At 35.0% G+C, this 27,207-nt stretch overlaps 1 protein-coding gene across 11 annotated transcripts in view; it reads left to right on the top strand.

Annotated features, from left to right (window-relative positions):
* The window catches only part of IQCB1 (IQ motif containing B1), a 69,755-nt gene that overhangs the window by 20,509 nt on the left and 22,039 nt on the right, over nucleotides 1–27,207 (top strand). For all 11 annotated transcript variants that reach the window (XM_019448528.2, XM_019448522.2, XM_019448524.2 and 8 more), the window contains 3 exons: nucleotides 13,425–13,603; nucleotides 16,379–16,488; nucleotides 17,104–17,213. In XM_019448528.2, the coding sequence (XP_019304073.1) occupies nucleotides 13,425–13,603; nucleotides 16,379–16,488; nucleotides 17,104–17,213 (399 nt within the window). The remainder of the gene's footprint in view (nucleotides 1–13,424; nucleotides 13,604–16,378; nucleotides 16,489–17,103; nucleotides 17,214–27,207) is intronic.

The raw sequence follows: 27,207 nt of genomic DNA, 5'->3' as shown, positions 1-27,207 counted from the left end.
GATACATTGGATCAGATGGACTTGACAGATATATTTAGAACTCTGCATCCCAAAGCAACAGAATATACTTTCTTCTCGAGTGCACATGGAACATTCTCCAAGATAGATCATATACTGGGTCACAAAACAGCCCTTCATAAGTTTACAAGAATTGAAATTATACCATGCATACTTTCAGACCACAATGCTATGAAGCTTGAAATCAACCACAGGAAAAAGTCTGGAAAACCTCCAAAAGCATGGAGGTTAAAGAACACCCTACTAACGAATGAGTGGGTCAACCAGGCAATTAGAGAAGAAATTAAAACATATATGGAAACAAACGAAAATGAAAATACAACAATCCAAACGCTTTGGGATGCAGCGAAGGCAGTCCTGAGAGGAAAATACATTGCAATCCAGGCCTATCTCAAGAAACAAGAAAAATCCCAAATACAAAATCTAACAGCACACCTAAAGGAGATAGAAGCAGAACAGCAAAGGCAGCCTAAACCCAGCAGAAGAAGAGAAATCATAAAGATCAGAGCAGAAATAAACAATATAGAATCTAAAAAAACTGTAGAGCAGATCAACGAAACCAAGAGTTGGTTTTTTGAAAAAATAAACAAAATTGACAAACCTCTAGCCAGGCTTCTCAAAAAGAAAAGGGAGATGACCCAAATAGATAAAATCATGAATGAAAATGGAATGATTACAACCAATCCCTCAGAGATACAAACAATTATCAGGGAATACTATGAAAAATTATATGCCAGCAAATTGGACAACCTGGAAGAAATGGACAAATTTCTAAACACCCACACTCTTCCAAAACTCAATCAGGAGGAAATAGAAAGCTTGAACAGACCCATAACCAGCGAAGAAATTGAATCGGTTATCAAAAATCTCCCAACAAATAAGAGTCCAGGACCAGACGGCTTCCCAGGGGAGTTCTACCAGACATTTAAAGCAGAGATAATACCTATCCTTCTCAAGCTATTCCAAGAAATAGAAAGGGAAGGAAAACTTCCAGACTCATTCTATGAAGCCAGTATTACTTTGATTCCTAAACCAGACAGAGACCCAGTAAAAAAAGAGAACTACAGGCCAATATCCCTGATGAATATGGATGCAAAAATTCTTAATAAGATACTAGCAAATCGAATTCAACAGCATATAAAAAGAATTATTCACCATGATCAAGTGGGATTCATTCCTGGGATGCAGGGCTGGTTCAACATTCGCAAATCGATCAACGTGATACATCACATTAACAAAAAAAAGAGAAGAACCATATGATCCTGTCAATCGATGCAGAAAAGGCCTTTGACAAAATCCAGCACCCTTTCTTAATAAAAACCCTTGAGAAAGTCAGGATAGAAGGAACATACTTAAAGATCATAAAGGCCATTTATGAAAAGCCCACAGCTAACATCATCCTCAACGGGGAAAAACTGAGAGCTTTTTCCCTGAGATCAGGAACACGACAGGGATGCCCACTGTCACCGCTGCTGTTTAATATAGTGCTGGAAGTTCTAGCATCAGCAATCAGACAACAAAAGGAAATCAAAGGCATCAAAATTGGCAAAGATGAAGTCAAGCTTTCGCTTTTTGCAGATGACATGATATTATACATGGAAAATCCGATAGACTCCACCAAAAGTCTGCTAGAACTGATACATGAATTCAGCAAAGTTGCAGGATACAAAATCAACGTGCAGAAATCAGTTGCATTCTTATACACTAACAATGAAGCAACAGAAAGACAAATGAAGAAACTGATCCCATTCACAATTGCACCAAGAAGCATAAAATACCTAGGGATAAATCTAACCAAAGATGTAAAAGATCTGTATGCTGAAAACTATAGAAAGCTTATGCAGGTAATTGAAGAAGATATAAAGAAATGGAAAGACATTCCCTGCTCATGGATTGGAAGAATAAATATTGTCAAAATGTCAATACTACCCAAAGCTATCTACACATTCAATGCAATCCCAATCAAAATTGCACCAGCATTCTTCTCGAAACTAGAACAAGCAATCCTAAAATTCATATGGAACCACAAAGGCCCCGAATAGCCAAAGTAATTTTGAAGAAGAAGACCAAAGCAGGAGGCATCACAATCCCAGACTTTAGCCTCTACTACAAAGCTGTCATCATCAAGACAGCATGGTATTGGCATAAAAACAGACACATAGACCAATGGAATAGAATAGAAACCCCAGAACTAGACCCACAAACGTATGGCCAACTCATCTTTGACAAAGCAGGAAAGAACATCCAATGGAAAAAAGACAGTCTCTTTAACACATGGTGCTGGGAGAACTGGACAGCAACATGCAGAAGGTTGAAACTAGACCACTTTCTCACACCATTCACAAAAATAAACTCAAAATGGATAAAGGACCTGAATGTGAGACAGGAAACCATCAAAACCTTAGAGGAGAAAGCAGGAAAAGACCTCTCTGACCTCAGCCGTAGCAATCTCTTACTCGGCACATCCCCAAAGGCAAGGGAATTAAAAGCAAAAGTGAATTACTGGGACCTTATGAAGATAAAAAGCTTCTGCACAGCAAAGGAAACAACCAACAAAACTAAAAGGCAACCAACGGAATGGGAAAAGATATTTGCAAATGACACATCGGACAAAGGGCTAGTATCCAAAATCTATAAAGAGCTCATCAAACTCCACACCCGAAAAACAAATAACCCAGTGAAGAAATGGGCAGAAAACATGAATAGACACTTCTCTAAAGAAGACATCCGGATGGCCAACAGGCACATGAAAAGATGTTCAACGTCGCTCCTTATCAGGGAAATACAAATCAAAACCACACTCAGATACCACCTCACGCCAGTCAGAGTGGCCAAAATGAAGAAATCAGGAGACTATAGATGCTGGAGAGGATGTGGAGAAACAGGAACCCTCTTGCACTGTTGGTGGGAATGCAAATTGGTGCAGCCGCTCTGGAAAGCAGTGTGGAGGTTCCTCAGAAAATTAAAAATAGACCTACCCTATGACCCAGCAATAGCATTGCTAGGAATTTATCCAAGGGATACAGGAGTACTGATGCATAGGGGCACCTGTACCCCAATGTTTATAGCGGCACTCTCAACAATAGCCAAATTATGGAAAGAGCCTAAATGTCCATCAACTGATGAATGGATAAAGAAATTGTGGTTTATATACACAATGGAATACTACGTGGCAATGAGAAAAAATGAAATATGGCCTTTTGTAGCAACATGGATGGAACTGGAGAGTGTGATGCTAAGTGAAATAAGCCATACAGAGAAAGACAGATACCATATGGTTTCACTCTTATGTGGATCCTGAGAAACATAACAGAAACCCATGGGGGAGGGGAAGGAAAAAAAAAAAAAAAAAAAAAAAGAGGTTAGAGTGGGAGAGAGCCAAAGCATTAGAGACTGTTAAAAACTGAGAACAAACTGAGGGTTGATGGGGGGTGGGAGGGAGGGCAGGGTGGGTGATGGGTATTGAGGAGGGCACCTTTTGGGATGAGCACTGGGTGTTGTATGGAAACCAATTTGACAGTAAATTTCATATATTAAAAAATAAAAAAATAAAAAAAAATAAAAAAAAAAAGAATGAAAAATTAGCTGGAGAGGAAGAAGAGAAAGGCAGAGGTAATAATGTAAGCAAATGCACAAAGAAATAACATGATATGGATGAAAAGTAGGTACAATTCATCATTGCTGGCATCTACAGTTTGGCATGTGGAGGTGACTAACAAGTTCTGCAGACTTAAGTCATGAAGAGCTTATATGTTGTGTTAAGGAAATTTAATCTTAGGAAATGGGACTATTAACAGATTTTTAAAGTGGATTAAAATAAGTGTATTTCACTTACATTACTCAGGTCACTATGTGGAGGAAGAATTTAAGGGGGACAAAACTCTAGACAAAGAAGGCAATTAGAGGAAGCAACTACAGTAATCCAAGTGAAGTAATAAAATTTTGGCCTTGGGCACTGGTACCAAATAGATTAAAAAAATATTTTAAAAACTAATGAAAACCATCAAGACTTTACTTCCACTTGTGATTGAAATGGAATAATTGAAATGGATTTACCCTACCACTTGAAGAAAACAATCACCAGGAAAAACGTAAAACAACAGTTTTCAGGAAACTGGACTTAAGTCAGTGAAAGAAAAGTGAGCCCTAAGAGAAAGGAATTAATAGGGTGAACCTAATAATTACTTTAACTCCTAGCATTGAGAGGGTTTCCAGACTGTGGCACAGGGAGGGGTATCCTAGCCAGGCTGAGTTGAAAAGGTAGAGGTGAGAGTCGGGGGAGAACAAAATAGCTGGAGTTCATAAGACAGAACACCAAAGAAAAGAGCTACATGCAGAGAGAGCCCCAGAAATCAGAGTCTCCTTCAAGTATTTGGTAGAGTACTGATTGGCATATACATGTGAAGAAACTACTCAATGTCTGCGAAAACAATAATCCAAAACTATGAAAAGGAACAGCATCAGAAGTTCACACAGAGCCAAGAATATTGCCTGACTCCCAACAGCCAGGTGGAAAACCTCATGAGTAACAGAACATTGAGTACTCAGTAAGGTTTCATCTCAGTAGTGGGGGGATAATTAGCACTAGATTGAACACATTCTGGACCTTCCAAACAAAAGCACAACCCAAAAGGATCAAATTATTTACAAGTAACTGCTCTGGTTTTTGAACATATCTTTATCTTAAAAATCTTTATGGTAAGTTCTACAAAGTAGGAAGTATGGCAGAAATGGTCGTGTTTTGATTTGATTTTAAAGGGATGAGAAAATCCCACCTGTGCTATCATAGCATCTTTGATTTCTTTTTTTCATCTTCCTTTAGTAATAATACAAAGTGATAATATCTTACAGTTTCTACTAAAGATGTTCAGGTAGGATCTGCAATCATAACTGTGCTATAGAATATACTGCAGATTATAGGTGACTTGGTTTTATAAAATGTTACTGATCTTTTAGTTTTGGTCAGAAGTATTACCAATCTGATACTAATTTCACTAAATCATTGGTTGCATATGATTTGCATATGGAACCTGAAAATCTCTAAACAGAAGAAAACTCAAAAATATTTTTAGGAATGCACAAATACCTGGCACCCAACAAGATAAAATTCATACAAGTACCTGGCATGCAAACATGGAGGAAAACAGGACCAATAATGAGAAGAATCAATTGATGAAGACTGACATATATGTTAGAATTAATAGACAAGGACATCAGGATAGTTATGGGATAGTTAGGATAGTTAACTGTATTCCATGTTTTAAAAAAGTTTAATAGAGACCCATATGATACAAATCCCAGAGTGAACTTCTAGATATGAAAACTACAAACTCAATATGAAAAATACACTAGATAGGATTCATAGCAGATTAACATTGCAGATTAATGAACTTGAAGACATAGCAGTGGAAACCATCCAAAATGAAACAAAAGGAATAAAGAAAGAAAAACACCTCAGTGAACTGTAGAGCTGATGTAGGCATAATTAGAGTATATAAAGGAAGTAGTAGAGTTAGAAGAAAATATTTGAAGAAACCATGTCTAAAAATTTTCCAAATTCATTGAATACTATAATAATCTTACAAATTCAAAATTCTCATCAAACTCGAAGGATAGTAAAATATGACACCAAGGTACATTGAGATCAAAGCATTAGAGGGATGCCTGGGTGGCTCAGTCAGTTAAGTTTCCGACTTTGGCTCAGGTCATGATCTTACGGCTTGTGGGTTCATGCCCCACATTGGGCTGTGTGCTGACAGCTCAGAGCCTGGAGCCTGCTTTGGATTCTGTGTCTCCCTCTCTCTCTGCCCCTCCCCTGTTCATGTTCTTGTTCCCTCACTCTCTCTCTCTGTCAAAAATAAATAAACATTTTTTTTTTATTAAAGCGAGTGATAAAGAGAAAATCTTAAAGGCAACCAGAGGAAAAAAGATGTTACACACAGGAATGAAGATAAGAATGACAGTAACTTTCTCATCAGAAACAATATGAAGACAACATCCTTAAAACACTGAAAGAAAACAGCTGTCAAACCTAGAATTTTATACCCAGTGGAAATATGTTTCAAAAACAAAGACAAAATGCTTTTTCAGAAATCACCAGCAGACCCACACACAGTACAAGAAATGTTAAGGAAGTCCTTCAACCAGGGGAAAGAAGATCTACACCAAGTATTGAAGAATATCAGAAATAGTAATCATAGAAGTAACTATAAAAGATTATTTTTCGCATTATAATGATATATGTAATATAATAACATTTGTTTATACAAAAATAAAATGTGTTTGAGGGTTTGTAACATGTATTAGTAAAACGTATTACAACAATAACATAAAGGCTGGGAGGAAAGGAATGGAAGTCTGTTATAAACTCTTACACTATAAATAGGTTTCAGGCTATCTGAAAGTTTGCTTTATGCCTCTTTGCTTTTACGAAAGACGTACATTAGTACCTGTTTTTGCTAACCAAAAGAAATTCAAAGACAGTTTTCACTTCTACAAAATGGTAATTGCTTCTTCTCTTTATGCCATTTTAGCTTACAAAAGGTTTCATAAGAACACTCTAGTTTCTGATAGTGGAAGAAACCTGTACATGAAGTAGTATATCAATTAAGGTTGGTAGTATATCACTTGAAGTTAGACTCTGTTGAAGATATATGCTATGAACCCTAATGCAATCAATAAAATAACAAGACAAGGAGTTATAGCTAATAAGCCAAGATAGGCAGTAAAAAATCATAAAGCAATACTTACTCCAAAGTAAGGCATTAAAAAGAAAAAGGCAAGTAAAGGACAATGGAACAAGTAGTCACCAAATAACAGATGTAAACCTGTACTGTATTAGGTACAAATGGCTAGAAACCCTCAGTTACAAGGAACAGCTTGACAGGTTGGATGAAAAAGTAGGAACCAATACATGCAGTCTTCCAGAAATGTACCTTAAATACAAAAACGGGTTCCTGGGTGGCTCAGTTGGTTGAACATTCAACTCTGGTTTCAGATAAGGTCATGATCCCAGCATCGTGGGATTGAGCCCTACGTCTGGCTCCATGCTGAGTGTGGAGCCTGCTTAAGATTCTCTCTTTTCCTGTCCCCAACTTGTGTGCATGCTCTCTCTCTCTCAAAGAAATAAATAAAAATTATATAAAAACACACAAATAGATTAAAAGTGAAAGGATGAAAAAAGATATACTATGCTATCCCTAGTAAAAAGAAAGCTGGAATACCTATATTAATATCAGAAAAAGTAAGTTTCAGAAAAAAGAATATTCCCAGTGATGGTTATTTCATAATAAAGAATCCGTTCATCAGGAAAACATGTTTATTGACCTAACAGCAGAGATTCAAGATACAAAGAAAAAATTGACAGATTTGAAAGGTGAAATTGACAAAACTACAGGTAAAGTGGAAGATGTCTAAACCCCTTTCTTGATAATTGGTAGAATAAGTAGGTAAAAATTATAACTACAGAAGATTTGAACAATATCAACCAACGTGATTGAAATTTTTAGAACACTCTACCAAAGAAGACCAGAATGCACATTATTTTCAAATGCAAATGAACATTTACCTAGAGAGGCCATTCGGGGGCCATAAAATAGGTTTCAATAAACGTAAAAGGACTTAAGTCATACAAAGTATGTTCTCTAACTTCAATGGAATTAAACTAGAAATTAATACCAAGAAGACCTCTGAAAAATCCCCAAATGTGGGGAAAATAATGCATGTCTAAATAACCCAAAGGACCAAGAAAAAAAATTAACTTAGAAGGTGTTTTTAAATAAATGGAAATTAAAACACCATATCCCAATTTCTGGGATGAATCTAAATTAAAGCAGTACTTAATGGGAAAATTTATACCACTTAATACCAACATAGGTTTCCCCTACTATCTAAAAGTAAAGCAGTCATATAAAACCTTTCCTAAGCCAAAATGGTATAAAGCAAACAATTACTGTTAGTTTATGTGGGAAAAAATGTTGTGCATTTAAGACCCCAAAAATAACCTCCCAGGTTTTTCTGATACTTAGGACATATCTTGCTAAAGGTTGCACAGAATAAATTGAGGTACAGCACAGATGCTCACAGACAGTTCAAAGTGATGGCAGCTTGATGCTGAAATACTGAGTGCAGTTTCCAGGGAAGGAGCTTCTTGGTGCCACTCTGGCTTTTTGGGATGTGCACTGCCTCTATAACAGCTTGCTGCAAAACAAATGCTTCCCCCCCCCCCTTTTTTTTTTCTTTTTCTTTTTGGTAAAAGCAGCAACCTTCAAGTTTCTTTTAGTTAGCAAAAAACAAGTACTAATGTAGGTATTTCATAGCAGTCAAGGGGTATAATGCAAACTTTTAAAATGTTGGGGATACCTGTATTAGAAAAGAAGAAAAGTGTCAGATTATTGATTTCACCTTCCACTTTAGGAAACTAAGAGGAGGGAATTAAGTTCCAGCAGAAGAAAGAAAATGATAGGGACACGTGGCTGGCTTGGTGGAGTATGCAACTTTTGATCTCAGGGTTGTGAGTTGAAGCCCCATGTTGGATGTAGAGATTACTTAAAAAAATATAATCTTAAAAAAATGATAAAGATCAAAGCAGAAATCAGTAAAATAGTAACAACAGTATGGAAGATCAATGAAACCATAAGCTGGTTCTTTGAGATGATAATGAAATTGATAAGTCTGAAACAAGACTGATCAGGGGAAAAAAAAGAATACGACCTACCAATATCAGGAATTAGGAGACAACACAATAAAGTCAATAGACATTAAAAGTACTATAAGGAAATAATGTGAACAACTTTATGCTTATTAAGGTAAAATGGACAAGTTCTTTGAAAGACACATACTACTAAAACTTGCTCCAGAAGCAACAACAACAACAAAAAAAGAAGTGATAGATAATCTGACTAGCCTATAAGTATGAAGAAATTGATTTTGTAGCTAAAACACTTCCCACAAAGAAAACTTCAGGATTGGACAGCTTTTTCACTGATAAATTCTCATAAGCATTTAATGAAATAATCCTGAACAAACTCTTCCAGAATACTGAAGAGGAGAAATAGTTTCCAACTCATAATATGGGATCAGAATTACTTGATAACCAAACAAAAGACATTGTAATATATTGGAACCCAATAATATATTAAAAAGTTAATAAATTTTGAATAAGTTGGATTTATCCCAGGAATTCAGGGCTAGAGTAATATTCTAAAGTCAAGCAATATAATTCATCATATTAACAAAACAAAAAAAGGAAAATTATATCATCGTATCAGTAGATACAGAAAAAACATTTGAAAAATCCATTATCCGTTCCTGATTTTTCAAAAAGAAAAACAACACGGTACTAGTAGAAGATAGAACTTTGTGAGCCTGATGAAAATTATCTAGGAAATACTTAATGGTAAAATGCTAAATGCTTTCCCTAAATGATCACGGACAAGATAAGGATCTCCTCTCCAATCACTTCTCTTCAACATTGTATTGGAGTTTCTTTCTTTTACAGTCAAGCAAGGAAAGGAAAAGTTATTTGTACAGACAGGAAGAAACAAAGCTCTCTGTATTTGGAAATGACATTGTCATCTATGTAGAAAAATCAATAGACTGTACAAAGAAGCCACTAAAATTAGTGATTGTAGCAAGGGTAGTAGGATGTAAAATCAGTATAAAAATATAAATTGAAGTTTTATATCCTTCAATTAATACTCAGAAATTAAAATTTTAAGATATTGCAACTTAAAATAGCATAAAAATATGAAATGTGTTGGGTTAAATCTGAAAAGAAATGGGAAAGACTTAAAACCTAAGACTGCTGAGAGGAATTAAAGAATATGTAAATAAATGGAAGGTTACGCTATGTAAATAGATGAGTGGTACAATATTAAGATTCAAATTCTCTCCAAATTTAATTGAATTTAACTTAAAAGACTTTAAATGCAATCCCACTCAAAATCTAATTTTTGTAGAAATTGACAAACTGATTTCTACAATTCATATGAAAACCAAAGAACCTAAAATATGAAATAGCCTAACCAACTTTGAAAATGAACAAAGTTGGAGAGCTAACACTACCCAATTTTAAGGCTTTATAAAGCTAACATAATTAAAACAATGAGGTGCTAATGCAAATATATACAAATATATCTATGTAACAGAATAGAATCCAGAAATAGACTTAACACATATATGAACAATTGATTTTCAAAACAGGTGTAAAGGCCATTTAAGGTGAAAAGGATAGTTTTTTAAAGTGTGATGGAACAATTAGCTATTGATATTTAAAGAGAAGAATTTTGATCTATACCTCTTAACCAATACAAAAATTAATTCAAAATGGATAATAGGCATAAATGCAAAATATAAAGTACAAAAGTTCTTGAAGAAAATGGTAGAAAGCCATTATGACCTTGGTTTGCATAAAATTTCTTAAATTGTTAGATATGACAACAGAAGTAAAATCCATGAAAGAAGAAATTGATTAGTTTAGACTTCAAAAATTTTAAAAATCTGCTCTTCAAAAGACAATATTTAAGAAAATGAAAAAGACAAAACAGACTGGCAGAAAATATTTGAAAAGCATGTATCTTAAGTATTTGTATCTGGAATATATACAAACTCTCAAAATTTAAAAAAGGCCCAGTTTGAAAAATGAGCAAAATGGTGCAGGCACTCTGGAAAACAGTATGGAGATTCCTCAAAAATTTAAAAATAGAATTACCCTACGACCCAGCAATTGCATTACTAGGTATTTATCCAAGGGGTACAGGTATGCTGTTTTGAAGGGACACCTGCACCCCAATGTTTATAGCGGCACTATCAACAATAGCCAAACTATGGAAAGAGCCCAAATGTCCATCGATGGATGGATGGATAAAGAAGATGTGGTGTACACACACACACACACACACACACACACACACACACAATGGAGTATTACTTGGCAATCAAAAAGAATGAAATCTTGTCATTTGCAGCTCTGGATGGAACTAGAGGGTATTATGCTAAGCGAAATTAGATAAAGACAAATATTATGACTTCACTCATACGAGGACTTTAAGACACAGAACATATGAACATAAGGGAAGGGAAGCAAAAATAATATAAAAACAGGGAGGGGGACAAAAACATAAGACACTCTTCAGTATAGAGAACAAACAGATAACATGGGTGGCAAATAAGCACATGAAAAGATGTTCAGCAACACTAGTCATTAGAGAGATACGAGTATACACTTGTTAAATGACTAAAATTTAAAACACTGATTCAATTGTTGACAAAAATATGGAGGAATCAACCCTGCTAGCCGGAGTAATATAATAGTACAGTTACTTTAGAAAATAGTTTGTCATTTTCTTAATAAGCATGTACCTACCATATTTTCCATCCATTCCACTACTAGGTATTTGCCTGAGAAAAATGAAAGCATATGTCCATACAAAGACTTGTACACAAATGTTAATAGCAGTTTTATCTGTAATAGCCAATGACTAGAAACAATGCAAATGTCCATTACAGGTGAATTAACTATAGGTATATCCATACAATAGACTACTACTCAGTAAAAAAAGAGAATGAACTATTCATACATGAGATAATACAGATGAATATTAAAATAATTGTGCTGAGTGAAAGAAGCCGGGCCAAAAAAAGACATACTGTATGATTCCATTTGTATAAAATTCTAGAAAACATAAACTAATTTAGTGACAGATAGTAGATTAGTGGTTGTCAAGGGATAGGCTAACAGGGAGATGAAGGAGTTGGGGTATGACAATGAAACACAAGGAAACTTTGTGGCACAATGGGTGTGTTCCCTATCATTATATTGGTGGTGAAGTGTGTCAAAAAAATTTTATTCAACTTATTTATTAATGAAGGAACCAGTAAGATGTTTATAGGTTCAAAGGAGAATTTGAGGAAGGGAGATTTATTTTATTTTATTTTATTTTTTTAATTTATATCCAAGTTAGTGTATAGTGCAACAATGATTTCAGGAGTAGATTCCTTAATGCCCCTTACCCATTTAGCCCATCCCCGCTCCTACAACCCCTCCAGCAACCCTCTGTTTGTTCTCCATATTTAGTAAGAGTCTCTTCTGTTTTGTCCCCCTCCGTGTTTTTATATTATTTTTGCTTCCCTTCCCTTATGTTCATCTGTTCTGTGTCTTAAAGTCCTCATATGAGTGAAGTCATAATATTTGTCTTTCTCTAATTTCGCTTAGCATAATACCCTCTAGTTCCATCCACAGAGCTGCAAATGACAAGATTTCATTCTTTTTGATTGCCAAGTAATACACCATTGTGTGTGTGTGTGTGTGTGTGTGTGTATACATACACCACATCTTCTTTATCCATCCATCCGTCAATGGACATTTGGGCTCTTTCCATAGTTTGGCTATTGTTGATAGTGCTGCTATAAACATTGGGGTGCATGTGTCCCTTCAAAACAGCATACCTGTACCCCTTGGATAAATACCTAGTAATGCAATTGCTTGGTCGTAGGGTAGTTCTATTTTTAATTTTTTGAGGAATCTTGAGGAAGGGAGATTTAAAGAGGGGTTTGTCAAAGGAATGTAGAAATGAATTTGCTAATAGCTAAAAAACCTAATTGATGTCTTGTAAAACAGTAGATAGTAACCATTACAGTTACTTTTTCTACTGGACAAATCCATTTGTATTGTTGATTAAGAATCTGTTTGCATTGCTCTCAGATAAGAATCACTGTTACTCGTTTTTTGTAAGGTTAGCTTATCAAGGTTAGCTTACAGAATTGCAAAATATCCTAATCAATAGTAAACACATAGTCAAGCAAAGGTACACACCCCTAGAAAATCACATACTCCTTAGGGGCAGGTGAGTGAAAGATACCCAGTAATTTCTTTTGGCTGTTTCCAAGTTTCAGATAAGTTTTCATCACGTAAGTAGTCCAAGAAGATAATTGTTCATGTAATGAAGGAAATACCTAAGGAAAGATAAATTCCTCCTATATTAAGTCCATGATAATTGAATTCCTATAGGATTTTTCTCACATCGTTAAGCAATGAACCATGTACTGTCTTGTGATTTTCCTCTTATTGTTGCTTTTAAGTTTTTAAGTCATCTATGTAATATTTTGCGCATTTATCTTTCCTCTGCAACTTGATTGTAGGTATTTCAGAGAGGGCATTCGGCTGCTTTGTATTCCCTGTTTTACCGAGCATGGTGCCTTGCACACAGTAGGAATTCAATAAATAATAATTGATTTAATGTGATACATTTGTGGAACTAAGCTCTAGGTTTAAAAACTGGGTTATTTTCTTGCACTTGGCCACAGTTAGGCATAAAGTTGCTAAAACTTTTATGTTTAATTTTTTATGATACCTATACATCCATTAGTAATGGTACATTCTTTATCTTTTTATTTTGTTCTATTAGGGGTGATTTACTCCGGATAGAAGGAAAAACACTACATTCAATTTTAGATGAAGTTGTTTTCAAGCTTTTATCAACTCCTAGCTCTGTGATAAGAAGTACTGCTGCAAAGCTTCTACTGCTGATGACTGAAACCCATCAGGAAATTTTGATTTTACTGAGACTAAGTGCCTGCTACAAAGGTAGTGCATATATTCTTTATTTTCTTGAGATTCTCAAAAAGAAATTTTTATTGATGGTTTACAAAATTTCTGTATTTTTTAAGGTTTTATTTAAATTCCAGTTGTTATGCAGTGTAATATTAATTTCATGTGTACAATTTAGTGGTTAAATAGTGTTGGGGATTAAGAAGTATGCTTGTGATGAGCACTGAGTGTTGTATGGAAGTGTTGAATCACTAAAATTCTTGTACTTTAAAAAGCTCAGTAACTGGTGTGTGTAGATAAAACCCTATTACAACAGATACCAATTCAGGAAAATGTCTTTATGTAATCAAGCTATCTTCGTGTCTCAACAGATGGCTTATGGTACTTTGTTGATGAGGTTACAATGGATACTCCTCTGACAAAAAAAGTTGTGTATTGAATATACTATGTAGTATAGTAAAATAATGACCAAAAAGACTGGTGACCTTAATAAGATTAACTTTACTGGAGAAAATAGAGCTATGCTTGAGAGATTGACAGCCCTTTTGATCTTTACATCAATTAATAATACTCTTCAGGTCTTTCACTGCTTTTTCTCAAAGCAAACAAAAAGTCTTCCTCACATCCAAAATTATATATGAATAAAAAGTCAGAAATTTGGAGGAGGAAAGGCTCAGCACAATGCCACTCCCATATAATAGCTTTCATTTAATTGAAAATTTACTATGTCAGTCATAGTTCTGCATACCTTATTCTACATTAAAATATTTAAAAACCCCGTGAGATATCCTCATTTAAAAATTTTTTTAAATGTTTATTTATTTTTGAGAGAGAGAGAGACAGACCATGAGCAAGGGAGGGGCAGAGAGAGAGGGAGACACAGAATCTGAAGCAGGCTCCAGGCTCCAAGCTGTCAGCACGGAGCCCGACGTGGAGCTCGAACTCAACGAACTGTGAGATCATGACCTGAGCCGAAGTCAGACACTCAACCGACTGAGCCACCCAGGCACCCCAAGAGATATCCTCATTTTATAGCAATGGAAGCAGAGCCATGAAAAAATTTGGTAATTTATCCAGAATCCCACAGATGATGGTGTTTTTGGTTTTGTTTTTAATTGCCAAGCTAAGTTCTGTTAGGTTTGTTTTATTTCTTCGCAACCTGGGGCCATGAATTCATTACACGATATTTTCTTATTCAGCATGGTCAGGAAATAGGTTTCTAGTTCTGAATGTACTCACTAATACAGGGCCATATTATATGGAAATTTTTAAAGATTACAACATTAAATTATGCTTTTAATATCCAGACTGTTACAGTGGCCTTCTAATCATGCCTGATGATTTGGAAAGCACTATTTAGTAGCTTACCTTCCATCAGTCATTACTGTTAACATTGTAATTATTTTGTTATAGGAATAAAGATGGAAAGAAAGTGCCAGTAATAGTATTCTCCAATTGATATTGTGCCAGTCATTTTTAAATTTAGTAATTTGATTTATTCTATAGAAATGTGAATGTCTAATAGAGTTCATTATAAAGGAATTTCACCTTAACAATTCATCTCCCTTTATTTTCTCAATAGTAGAACTTACTCAGTTTCCTCAAGATATTTTACAATTATTAAACAGAGAGGGAGGCAAACCATAAGAGACTCTTAAATACAGAAAACAAACTGAGGGTAGATGGGAGTGGAGAAAATGGGTGAAGGGCATTAAGGAGGGCAATAGTTGGGATGAGCATTGAGTGAGCATGTTAAGTGATCAATCACTGGATTCTATTCCTGAAGCCAAGACTACACTGTATGTTAACTAATTTGAGAATAAATAAAATTTAAAAAAATAAATTAGAAAAAAAGCTATTTTACAATTATTAATACCGCTGAGAACTTGAGTTTTGAAGAGAGTATAAAGACATGGTCAGATCTGTATAGTGGCCTCCCCAATTATATACACCAAGGGCATTTTACTTTATTTACAGTGAATACTACAATACATCATTTCAACATGCTTACAAATAGTACTTACTTTATAGCTTATACTACTTCTGTGTTTTATTTTGGAATGAAAATGCAGTATTTATAGCACTTCTATAATAGTTGCTCAGTAACCTATTGATTTGCCCCAAATTACATACAATACTGTGTATTTTTATTTAATAAATAGCTTTCTTTTTTTTTTTAATTTTTTTAAATTTTTTTTATCGTTTATTTATTTTTGAGACAGAGAGAGACAGAGCATGAACAGGGGAGGAGCAGAGAGAGAGGGAGACACAGAATCTGAAACAGGCTCCAGGCTCTGAGCTGTCAGCACAGAGCCCGACGCGGGGCTCGAACTCACGGACCGTGAGATCATGACCTGAGCCGAAGTTGGACGCTTAACCGACCAAGCCACCCAGGCGCCCCTAAATAGCTTTCTTTAAGAATGACTAGTAACCTGTTTAAATGCTTCCACAGTATAGTCATTTACTCAGTATGCTATTTATTTTTAAAAGTGTTTCAGTTTAAGGTATTTATGTTGAAACAGGTAAAAAATTCTGTATCTCTCCTCTTTGATTTACCACAATGATTCCACTTAAGATACTGAGGAGACAGCCTTTGCATCAGATATTACAAGTGATCACATAAAATCTCTTAGGACAGAGAAATATCCTAAAGACTTCAATCTAGAAGTCTTTGAGAAAAGGAAAAAAAAAATCATGTAATTAATCTTACTGTTGTATTCATTTCTTTCTAAACCAGACTTTTTAACCTCAAATTAATCCTGATTAGATAGCAAATCATATTTTATATGTACCTTTGTTATTCCATTTCAGGACTCAGAAGTCTACGAAATAAGCAGGAGCCTGGGACAGAGTTTAGTCAAGAACTTGGACAGCTCATTGCCCTTTTAACCCCAAAGGTCTATCAGGAAGTAGAAGAACAGGTAATAAATTCTAAAAAAATAACTTGCGTATTTGCTAACATGTCAGTAAACATTTTAGTTTCAAAATACTGGAGAGTGGTAGCTTCTTGAATTTTTTATTTGCTGTCTCTCCCCCATTCTTTACTTATCTCCTCAAATATTCAGAGCAGCTGTAGTTTGATAGGGTAAGGGGTTTCTGTGGACCCGATTTTTAACCCTAGAGCCTTTTTTCTTTTTTAGCCTGTTCAAAGAGTTATTCATACCCTTGAATGCTTGAATAAATGAGGTCAGGCATAAGAAGTCAAGCAGAGGGGAAAGCATTAAAAATCAGAACTATGAAATATTTATAAAAAGAGTAGAAGTGAGATTAATTAAGGAGAATCCAGAGATAATCAGACTGTATCTTGAACACATTCTAGATACTGCCTGAGAACCTAGTGTATGTACCTCTTTTGGCAGGTCAGGTTTAATATTTTTAGACCTTACCTGTCCTTGTCCTATGAAATTGCCTCCTCCCCAGTTTATTAGAGGTAGAGATTAATACTTACTTGCCCAGGCCTGATATTTTGAGAGGTAAACTTCTAAACAAGATTTTCATAGAAATGTCTCTATATTAATTCTGGCCTTTAATTTCAGAAACTACATCAAGCAGCTTGCTTGATTCAAGCTTATTGGAAGGGTTTCCAAACTAGAAAGAGGTTAAAGAAGCTTCCATCTGCTGTGATTACTTTGCAGAGGAGTTTCAGGTAAAAAGTTCTGGTGAGGCACGATGATCTCAGAGGATAGATACATCTTTTTACACTACAGCTGAGTGAAAACTTAAGGTGTTTTTTCCCTCAATTTTTCTAATATGTTTTTTTTACTCTTTTTTTTTAATTAAAGGATAGTTCACATACAATATTACATAAGTGTCAATTATACAAAGTGATTCAACCTTTATATACGTTGTAAAATGATCATCATGATAAGTCTAGTTATTAACTGTCATCACACAAATGTATTACAATATTATTGACTATATTCCCTACGCTATACTTTACATCCTTTTGACTTATTTATTTAATAACTGGAAGCTTATGCCTCTTTTCATTTATTTTGTCCATCCCCCTGTCTGTCTCCCCTCTCTGGCAACAACCAATTTATGTCTGTTTTTATAGATCTGTTTGTTTTATTTACTTTGTTTTTTAGATGCTACATATAACTGTAGAATCATATGGAATTTTATTTTCTCTGACTTAATTTCACTTAGCATAATTCCCTCTAGAACCATCGATGTTATCACAAATGGTAAGATTCCATTCGTTTTTATGGCTGAGTAATATTCCATTGTATTTATTTTATATACCACATCTTCTTTATCCATCTAATTCATGGACACTTATGTTGCTTCCATATCTTGACTATTGTAAATAATGCTGGAGTGAAGATGGGGTGCATATATCTTTTTGAATTCATATTTTCATTTTCTTTGGATAAATACACATAAATGTATTTGCTGGATTATAAGGTATTTCTATTTTTAATTTTTTTAGGAACTTCCATACTGTTTTCTATAGTGGCTACACCAATATACATTTTGACCCCCATGCACTAGGTTTCCCTTTTCTTTCATATCCTTGCCAATACTTGTTATTTCTTGTCTTTTTACACTAGCCACTCTGACAAGTGTAAGGTAATACCTCATTGTGGTTTTGATTTGCATTTCCCTGATGATTAGTGATGTTGAGTATTTTTTCATGTGTCTTTTGGCCATCTGTATGTGTTCCTTGGAAAAATGTGTATTCAGGGTCTCTACCCATTTTTTAACTGAATTTTTTAGGGGCGATTTTTGGTTTTGAGTTGCATGAGTTCTTTATATATTTTGGATATTAACCCCTTATCAGATATATCATTTACAGATAATCTTCCCCATTCATAGGTTGCTTTTTGTTTTGTTGGTATTATATCACTGTATAAAAGCTTTTTAGTTTGACATAGTCACAATAGTTTATTTTTCCTTTTGTTTTCTGAGGAGACAGATCCAAAAAAAAAATTGCCAACACTGATGTCCAAGAGTTTATTGCCAGTGTTTTGTTTTAGGAGTTTTATGGTTTCATGTCTTACATTTAGGTCTTTAATACATTTAGAGTATTTTTATATAAGAAAGTGGTTTAGTTTCATTCATTTGCATGTAGTTGTCCAATTTTCCCAGCCACCATTTGTTGAAGAGACTATCATTGTATATTCTTGCCTCCTTTGTCACAGATAATTGACCATGGGAGTTTGGGTTTATTTCTGAACTCTCTATTCTTTTTCACTGGTCTACATGTTTTTGTGCCAGCACCATACTGTTTTAAATACAAGGGCTTTGTACTACAATTTGAAATCTGGGAACGTGATACCTCCAGCTTTGTTGTTCTTTTTCAAGATTACTTTGGCTATCCAGGGTCTTTTGTTGTTCCATACAACTTTTAGGATTCATTTGTACTAGTTCTGTGAAAAATGCCAATGTAGATAGAGACTGCATTGAATCTGTAGATTACTTTGAGTAGTATGGACATTCTAATATTAATTCTTCTAATCCATGAGCACAGTATATCTTTCCACTTGTGCCATCATCAGTTTCTTTCATCAGTGTCTTATAGTTTTCAGAATACAGGTCTTTCACCTCCTTGGTTAAATTTATTACTAGATATTTTATTCTTTTGATACAATTGTAAATAGGATTGTTTTCTTAATTTCTCTTTCTGCTACTTCATTATTAGCATATGGAAATATAACAGATGTCTGTCAATTGATTTTTTAACCTACAAATTTAATGAATTCATTTATTCTAATAGTTTTTTGGTGGAATCGTTAGGATTTTCTATATATAATATTACATCATTTGGAAACAGTGATGGTTTTCTTCTTACTTCCCAGTTTGGATGCCTTGTATCTCTTTTTCTTGTCTGATTGCTATGACTAGGACTTCCAGAACTATGATCAATAAAAGTGGCAAGGGTGGAATCCATGTCTTGTTCCTGATCTTAGAGGAGAAGCTCTGTTTTTCACCATTGAATATGATGTTAGCTATGGGTTTGTCATATATGTCCTGTATTATTTTGAGGTATCTTCCCTCTAAACATACTTCATTGGGAGTTTTTACCATAAACGGCTTATTGGATTTGTCAGATGCTTTATCTGCATCTGTTGAGATTATCATATGATTTTTTTCCTTTGTTAATATGGTATATCATATGGATTGATTTGTGGATATTGAACCATCCTTGCATCCCTGGAATAAATCCCACTTGATCATGATGTATGATCCTTTTAATGCATCATTGAATGCCATTTGCTAATATTTTATTGAGGAATTTTGCATCTATCTATGTTTATCAGGGTTATTGGCCTATAATTTTCTTTTTTTCCTTTTCTTTTTAGTGTCTTTGTCTAGTTTTGGTATCAAGGTAATGCTGGCCTTGTAGAATGAATTTTGAAGTGTTCCTTCCTCTTAAATTTTTTGGAGTAGTTTGAGAAGAGTAGATACTAACTCTAAATGTTTGGTAGAATTCACCTGGGAAGCCACTGATCCTGGACTTGTGTTTGCTGGAAACTTTGTTGATAATTGATTTGATATCATTACTAGTAATTGGTCTGTTAAGATTTTGCTTCTTCCTGATTCACTCTTGTAAGATTGTATATTTCATTTTTTGTGGGTTCTATGTTGTCTAATTTGTTGGCATGTAATTTTCCAAGTAGTCTCTTATAATCCTTTGTACTTCTATGGTGTTAGTTGTAACCTCTCTTTCATCTGATTTTATTTATTTGGGCCCTCTCTTTTTTTCTTGATGAATTTGGCTAAAGGTTTATTTTGCTTATATTTTTGAAGAATCAGTTCTTAGTTTCATTGATCTTTTTTTTTAATTTAATTTATTTCTGCTCTGGTCTTCATTATTTTTTTCTTCTATTAGCTGTGGGCTTTTTCTTTTTCTAGTTGTTTTAGGTTTAAGATTAGGTTTTAGATTTTTTTTTTTTTTTAGGTAGGCCTGTATTGCTATAAACTTTCCTCTTGGAACTACTTTTGCTGAATCCTATAGATTTCGGAATGTTGTGTTTCCATTTTTATTTGTCTCAATGTAATGTTTTATTTCCTCTTTTATTTCTTTGTTGACCCATTTATTTAATAGCATGTTGTTTAGCCTCCACGTGTTTGTGTTTGTTCCAGTTTTTTTTTTCTTGTAATTGATTTCTAGTTTTATACCATTGTGGTTGGAAGAGATACTTAATATGATTTCAGTCTTAAATTTGTTGAGACTTGTTTTGTTGTTTAACCTGTGATTTATCCTCAAGAATGTTCCATGTGCACTTAAAAAGAATGTGTAGTTTGCTGGTTTTGGATGGAATGTTCTGTGTATATAAATCCATCTGATCTACAGTGTCGTTTAAGACCACTTTTTCCTTATTGATTTTCTGTCTCGATGATCTATTCAGTGACATAAATGGGTTATTAAAGTCCCTGCTATTATGTATTACTGTCAGTTTCTCCTTTTACATTTGTTAATAATTTGCTTTAAATATTTAGGTGTGTCTATATTAGGTGCATATATTTATATATGTAATATATTAGGTGAAAAAATATATACGTTTACAACTGTTAAATCCTCCTGTATTGATTTCTTCATCATTATGTAATGCCCTTATTTGTCTCATGGTATTTGTTATAAAGTCTATTTTGTCTGATATATGTATTGCTACTTCAGCTTTCTTTTCACTTCATTTGCATGAAATATCTTCTTTCCATCCCTTTATTTTCAGCCTGTATGTGTTTTTAGGTCTGAAATGAGTCTTGTAGGCAGCATGTAGATGGGTCTTCTTTTTTATCCATTTAATCATTATGTGTCTTTTGATTGGACATTAGTCCATTTACATTTAAAGTAATTATAACAGGTGTGTACTTATTGCCATTTTGTTCATTCAAAAACCATTGTTTTTGTGGTTGTTTTTTTCTTCTCTTGTTTTCTGTGATTTGATGACTTTTAGTGGTATGCTTGGCTGTCTTTTTATTTTTTGTGTAGCTGTTACAGATTTTGGGTTTGTGGTTACCATGAGGCTCATATATAATGCTCAATTATGGCAGTCTATATTAAGTTAATGGTCACTTAAGTTTGAACACATTCTAAAACACTCTCCCACCACCATGTTTTTGACATCATATTTTACTCTTTATTTTAGTGTCTCTTAACTAATTATTGTAGATACACTTGACTATTACTTTTGTCTTTTAGCTTTCATACTAGCTTTATAAGTGGTTCATCTACTGTCTTTACTATATGTTTGCTTTTACTAGTGAGATGTTTTTCTTTTCATAAATGTCTTCTAGTTATGGCCTTTAACTGCTTAAAGAAGTCCCTTTTAATATTTCTTGTAAGGCTGGTTTTTGTGGTGATGAGCTCCTTTAACTTGTGTTTGTCTGGGGAACTCTATATCTCCTTCTATTTTTTTTTTTTTTTTTTTTTATTTATTTTTGGGACAGAGAGAGACAGAGCATGAACGGGGGAGGGGCAGAGAGAGAGGGAGACACAGAATCGGAAACAGGCTCCAGGCTCCGAGCCATCAGCCCAAAGCCTGACGCGGGGCTCGAACTCACGGACCGAGAGATCGTGACCTGGCTGAAGTCGGACGCTTAACCGACTGCGCCACCCAGGCGCCCCTATCTCCTTCTATTTTGAATGATAATGTTGCTGGGTACTCTTGGTTGTAGGTTTTTCCTTTCAGAACTTTGAATATATCATTCAACTCCCCTCTGGCCTGCAAAGTTGCTGCTAAATATCAGCCTTGTGGACATTCCCTTATTACATAACTAGTTTCTTATCTCTTGATGATTTTAAGATTCTCTCCTAAATTTTTGACATGTTAATTATTGTGTTTCTTGGTATTAACTTTTTTGGGTTAATCTTGTTGGGAGTTTCTGTGCTTCTTGAACATGGATGTATGTTTCCTTCCCCAGGTTAGGGAGTTTTCAGCTACTATTTCTTCAAATAAGTTTTCTACCCCTTTCTCTTACTCTTCTTCCAAGACCCCTAATATGCAAATGTTAGTACATTTGATGTTGTCCCAGAAGTCTTTTAAACTATTCTAATTTTTTCAAGTTCTTCAGTCTTTTTGCTGGTTTCTACTACATGGTTTTCCAGATTGCTCTTTGGTTTTTCTGCATTATCTAATCTGCTGTTGATTTCCTTCTAACTTATTTTTTGTTTCATTTATTTCATTCTTTAGCTCTGATTGGTTCTTTTTTATATTTTCTATCTCTTTGTTGAAATTCTCACTGTGTTCATCCATTCTTCTCCCAAGTTTGATGAGCATCTTTATGATAATTACTTTGAACTCTTTATATGGTAGATCACACTTTTTGTGTAGTTCTTCTTCTGAAGTTTTGTCTTGTTTTTTCATTTGTACCATATTCCTCTGTCTCCTCATTTTGCCTGATTTTCTGTGTTTGTTTCTGTGTATTAGGTAGATCAATTGTTGGTCTTCAAAGAGTAGCCTTATGTAGAAGGTGTCCTGGAGGGGCCAGAAGCACAGTCCTCTCCAGGTCACCAAAACTAAGTGCAACAGGGGTGTCCCCTGTGTTGACTTCATGCACTTTCCTTTTGATTGGGCTGCAACTGTTGTGGGCACACTGGTGGGTCGGGCTGTCTACAGCTCCCCCTACCAGCCAGTTTGGGTGGGCTCCAGTCCAGGCCATTGCTTTCCACTGGATGCAGTGAGGCAGAACATGCTTTTATGAGGTGCTAGTCGAAGCCAATGCCACCTGCCAGTTGGTGTGGTGAGTCCACAGGGCAACGCTGGGGAGTGGTATGTGATGCTAACAGAGTAGATGGGAGAGTATCAGAAATGGAACCCACCAGTACTTCCATTCCCAGAGAAAGTTCTTACAGATCCCTGGTCCTCCAGCACACACCCTAAAATCAGTCAGGAAATCACTCAGCTTTCCTTTACATATAGCTGAGGTACTTTTCAAACTGCTGCCTCTGTGCTGGGTCTCAGAGCAAGTAAGTTTGTGCATGAGACCTTTAAGAATAGAGTCTTTGTTTCCTATAGCCTCTCTGCTGTCCCAGAATTATGCTCCACTGATTTTCAAAGCCAGAAATTTATGGGCACTTCTCTGGATGAACATCTCCAGGGCAAGGTAGCCTGATGTCGGGTTTGAAACCCTTGCTGCATAGGGAAGACCTCTATACCTGTGGCATCTCTCCCCCTGTGGGTCACTGCACCAGATCTCATCTCTGTCTCTCCTACTTTTCTCCATGTGCTTTGTCTTTATATCTTTAGCTGTGGAATAGCTAATCTTTAGGTTGTTCTCAGAGAGAGTTGGTCTGTATTTAGTTGTATCCTTATTTTCTGGGGAAGGAGATGAACTCAGGATACTCCTGCTCCACCAACTTGCTCCTCCAGCTGTTTCTTTTACTATTGCTTTCATTCTTGTTCTGAAAACACATTTCTGAGTACCAGCACTCCAGTAACTAGATGTACTTTCAAAGCAAAGGACATAATGAAAGACAAAAATCTGATGGACCAAATATATAGTCTTACTCACTTGATAAGACATTTTTTGTGGGCCAAGCCTACAGAGAGAGGCAGTGATAGTCAATTATTTTATTTAACCCTTGAAATAAAAAAGTGCCTTAATTGTTCATATGTAATTATGGTAAAAACATGTATGAGTTCATAATGGTTTTAGTGTGTTCACTTGAGTTTTATCAGTAAATATGGCACAGATAGGTATTGTCATTTAGATATGACACAGTTTGTCATTCATCCTTGTTTCAAGTGGACCAAAAGTGAAAATACTGACAGCATATTATTTATGACTGACCCATCCAGATTCTTAGAGCCAATGGAAAGAATAACACACACACACACACACACACACATACACACATGTAAATGACTTAGCTCCTAGTCATTTGTGATGAAATAGAGCTATCTCAAAGGTGATTTTCATGTAGCCTTAGACTTAAAGCTAAATTTTCATTTACTAAAGTGAAACTTGCATATTCCAGAAGTCAGTTTTTTAAGAGAACTAAAACTAGTCTTTTAATAACTACAGCTGCATTTCTCAGTTACAAATTTTTTTTAAATAGTGAGCTAAAATTTAGATTTAAATCATTGATGAAAATTTCCTTTAGAGAAGAGTTAAAGATAGATTATTAATATTGGGCATGTGTTTTTTTTTTTTAACATGAATTTTTTAAACATGTTTCAATTGCCTAATATATGCCAGAGGCCATGCTAGGTATTGGAAGAGTTAAACAGACTTGATTTTGTATTCCACCTCAGCAATTTATGGGCTAAAAGACCCTGGACAAGTTGCCCAACCTCTTTGATCCTCAACTTCTCCATCTATATAATGGCGATAATTGTGTACCTCCCAAGATTAAAATAATATAAAGGGTGTTTGGTTTTTTTTAGCATATTACCTGGAACTTAAAAAAATGATAGTGGGGAACTACATATGGCACATTTTTTGCCATTGAAGATTTACAAATCTAGTTAGACAAACAGATATATTAAATAAATAGTACTTGTGAGAGGCAATTATAATCCATTCCAGCATTGCTCATGGTTTACTATGTATCCTACAATGAATTTCTTTAAAAACATTTTTAAAAATATTTCTTTGGTCAAATAAATATGGGTAACGATGAATATTTTGAGAGTCACAATGTATATTATTCTCTTCAAGAATCTGAGATGTTCTGGCATAGCCTTGCCTTCTGTGGTGAACTCAGAGTATTTATTATGAATTCTACTTGCTATCATTCTCAGCTCTCTGCCCTCTTACATTTAAAGGTACCCCTATAACATGGATTCAGACCTTTAATGTTTAGTCTCACAATAGTTGTCAAATTTGCCCATCTACTTTTTCTTGTAATATAAAAATCTGTATTTAAAAGTACCCCATGATTGCCGATTCTGTTCACTTAAAAGTATAGTTATAGATTCTTTTTTTTTTTTTTAATGTTTATTTACTCTTGAGAGAGAGAGAGAGAGAGAGAGAGAGAGCAACAGAGCATGAGGAGGGGAGGGGCAGAGAGAGGGGGAGACACAGAATCCGAAGCAGGTTCCAGGCTCTGAGCTGTCAGCACAGAGCCGGATGCAGGGCTAGAACCCACGAACTGCAAGATCATGACCTGAGCTGAAGCTGGACGCTTAACCGACTGAGCCACCGAGGCACCTCTGGATTCTAATTAATGTTACACTATTTTAAAATAGAAACTGCATTGCTTTATATAACAAAACCAGTCCAGTTATAACTATTTCCGTTAAAAGAAATTAGTTGTGAAGCCAAAATTATTTAAATCTCATGTTATAAACAGTTTGTTTTTTTCCAGTATTTTGAGTTTGAAGTCTTAGAACAGATTGAAGTATAGTTTTAACCTTTGGGTTTTATTTAATTTTTTAATTTCAAGTTTGTTCAGGCTTCAGTACCTTTCCTCTTTTACTAGTTGAAATAATTTATGCAAATTTTTCTTGCTTTCTTTATGACTGAGCTTTCTGCAAAGGTTATTTCTGTCTCTTTGTGGTCAGGTCATTATCTCAGGGTAATTTTTCCCTCCCATGTTTTTTTGGGGAGGAAGGAACTGCCCACCACTCATAATTATGGACCCAGATTCATCAGAGCTTTTTAAATTCCAGCAAGAGGCACTCTTGTGTAGTCATACCCTTATTGATGTGCCTTCTTAGGGGTTTCTTTTCTTTTTTCTTTTTTATGTTGTGTTAGATGCCTTTTGAACTGTCTTTTTTTTTTTTTTTTAACTGAAGTGTGATTATTAATTTCAGGTATACAGTGTAGTGATAAAATCACTCTATACTTAGGCTGTGCTCACCACAAGTGTAGCTACCATCTGTTACCATACAGGCTATTACAATACCATTAACTGTATTCCCTATGCTGTCTGTACCTTTCATCCCTATTAGTTACTTATTCCATAACTAGAAGCCTGTACTTCCCACTCCCCTTCACCCATTTTGCCCATCCTCTCACCACTTGGGGGTTTCTTTTTTACTGAATCATTTTTTATGGTCAGAAACTTTATTTAATGGTAAGTGCTCTTTTCCTCAGCAAGGTTTTCTGAAGCAGCTAATAGCTGCACCAGTTATCTTTGGGAAACCACACAACCTACCTACCTTTATCATAGTGCTGACATTTTGGTGTCTTTGTTTTTTTTTAAATTTTTCTTAACATTTATTCATTTTTGAGAGTGAGAGAGACAGAGTGTGAGTAGGGGAAGGGCAGAGAGAGAGGGAGACACAGAATCTGAAGCAGGCTCCATGCTCTGAGCTGTCAGAACAGAGCCTGATGCGGGGCTCGAACTCACGGCAGGGAGATCATGACCTGAGCTGAAGTTGGACGCTTAACCAACTGAGCCACCCAGGCCCCGATAATTTGGTGTCTTAATTATACTTGTTTCACTTTGTAGGGGAAGAAAAAAATTTTTCCTCTACCTATCTTAGGTTCATTCCCTGGGGCTCTGAAAATTAGACTGACAAAAAAGGAAAACAAAACAGATTAACAAGAGAAAAACAGTTTATTAATGTGTGCAGTACACATCCTGCAGAAGAAACCTCACATAATGAGTAACTCCAATGAATGGTTTGGGCTTGGGTAGCATCTTAACAAAGAATAATAAATTCATAGAGAGGTGACAGGTAAAAACAAAAGGGGTTTTAGGCTTCCAACATCAGGAAATTATGGGAAGGTAAATATATTTG

This window comes from Panthera pardus, unplaced genomic scaffold (genome assembly GCF_024362965.1).
Source record: "Panthera pardus isolate Hobbes unplaced genomic scaffold, ASM2436296v1 HiC_scaffold_16, whole genome shotgun sequence".
Classification (NCBI taxonomy): Eukaryota; Metazoa; Chordata; class Mammalia; order Carnivora; family Felidae; genus Panthera; species Panthera pardus.
The sequence above is the reverse complement of the archived record's forward strand: the minus strand, read 5'-3'. Positions and strand labels throughout refer to the sequence as shown.